The 632-nt window shown below is 78.3% G+C and overlaps 1 protein-coding gene across 8 annotated transcripts in view; it reads left to right on the top strand.

The window, feature by feature from the left end:
- The first annotated feature begins 199 nt into the window (after window positions 1–199).
- Window positions 200–632, top strand: part of ATP9B (ATPase phospholipid transporting 9B (putative)) — a 259,429-nt gene continuing 258,996 nt past the window's right edge. For 7 of the 8 annotated variants that reach the window (XM_040478534.1, XM_040478532.1, XM_040478531.1 and 4 more), the window contains exon 1: window positions 200–338. In XM_040478534.1, coding sequence (XP_040334468.1) covers window positions 223–338 — 116 coding nt within the window. In that variant the 5' untranslated portion in view covers window positions 200–222. The remainder of the gene's footprint in view (window positions 339–632) is intronic. The other variant, XM_040478530.1, reaches the window with a different exon arrangement.

Here is a 632-nt window from a genome sequence, read left to right as displayed (position 1 = left end):
GGACGCGCGCCCGGACCTCCGGGCGCCGCCGCCTCCTGCCTTCGCCGCACGCCGTCGTCATCCGGCCCCGACGCGTGGTGACGCTATCGGGCCCCGACGCGCGGGGGGCGGGGAGAGACGAGCGGGCGGTGCCTCGGCCGGGTTGGAGCTGAGCGCAGAGGGCGGGGAGAGGCAGCGAGTTGAGGTGGGGCCGGGGAGGGGCGGGAAGGTGGCGGCCGGAGCATGGCGGACCAGATCCCTCTGTACCCGGTGCGCAGCTCGGCGGCCGCGGCCCACCGCAAACGCGCGGCCTACTACAGCGCGGCGGGGCCCGGGTCGGGGGCCGAGTGGCCCAGCAGGTAACGACGGGGCGGACCTCCCGCTCTCCGTGGCGCTCCCCCGCCCTCCTCCCGCCCGCTCCCTGCCCGGGTGGGGTCCCCCTGCAGGTGCGGCCGGTCCCCGACTCCCCAGCCGGTCTGTCCGCGCACCCGCAGGCCGCGCACAGGGCTTCCGACTCCGGCACGCCGGGACTCTGGGAGGGCGGCCACCCGGTGGGGGGGGGAGGGGCTCCGGGATGCGCTGTCAGGCCCTCTGTCCCGACCCCGGGTGCCCTGGCGCCCATCGCAGACGGAGACGAGTCCCTCCCCTCCCCC

The sequence above is a fragment of the Herpailurus yagouaroundi genome, unplaced genomic scaffold, assembly GCF_014898765.1.
Source record: "Herpailurus yagouaroundi ecotype Mexico unplaced genomic scaffold, PumYag 142, whole genome shotgun sequence".
Classification (NCBI taxonomy): Eukaryota; Metazoa; Chordata; class Mammalia; order Carnivora; family Felidae; genus Herpailurus; species Herpailurus yagouaroundi.
This window is presented reverse-complemented; position numbering and strand designations above follow the sequence as displayed.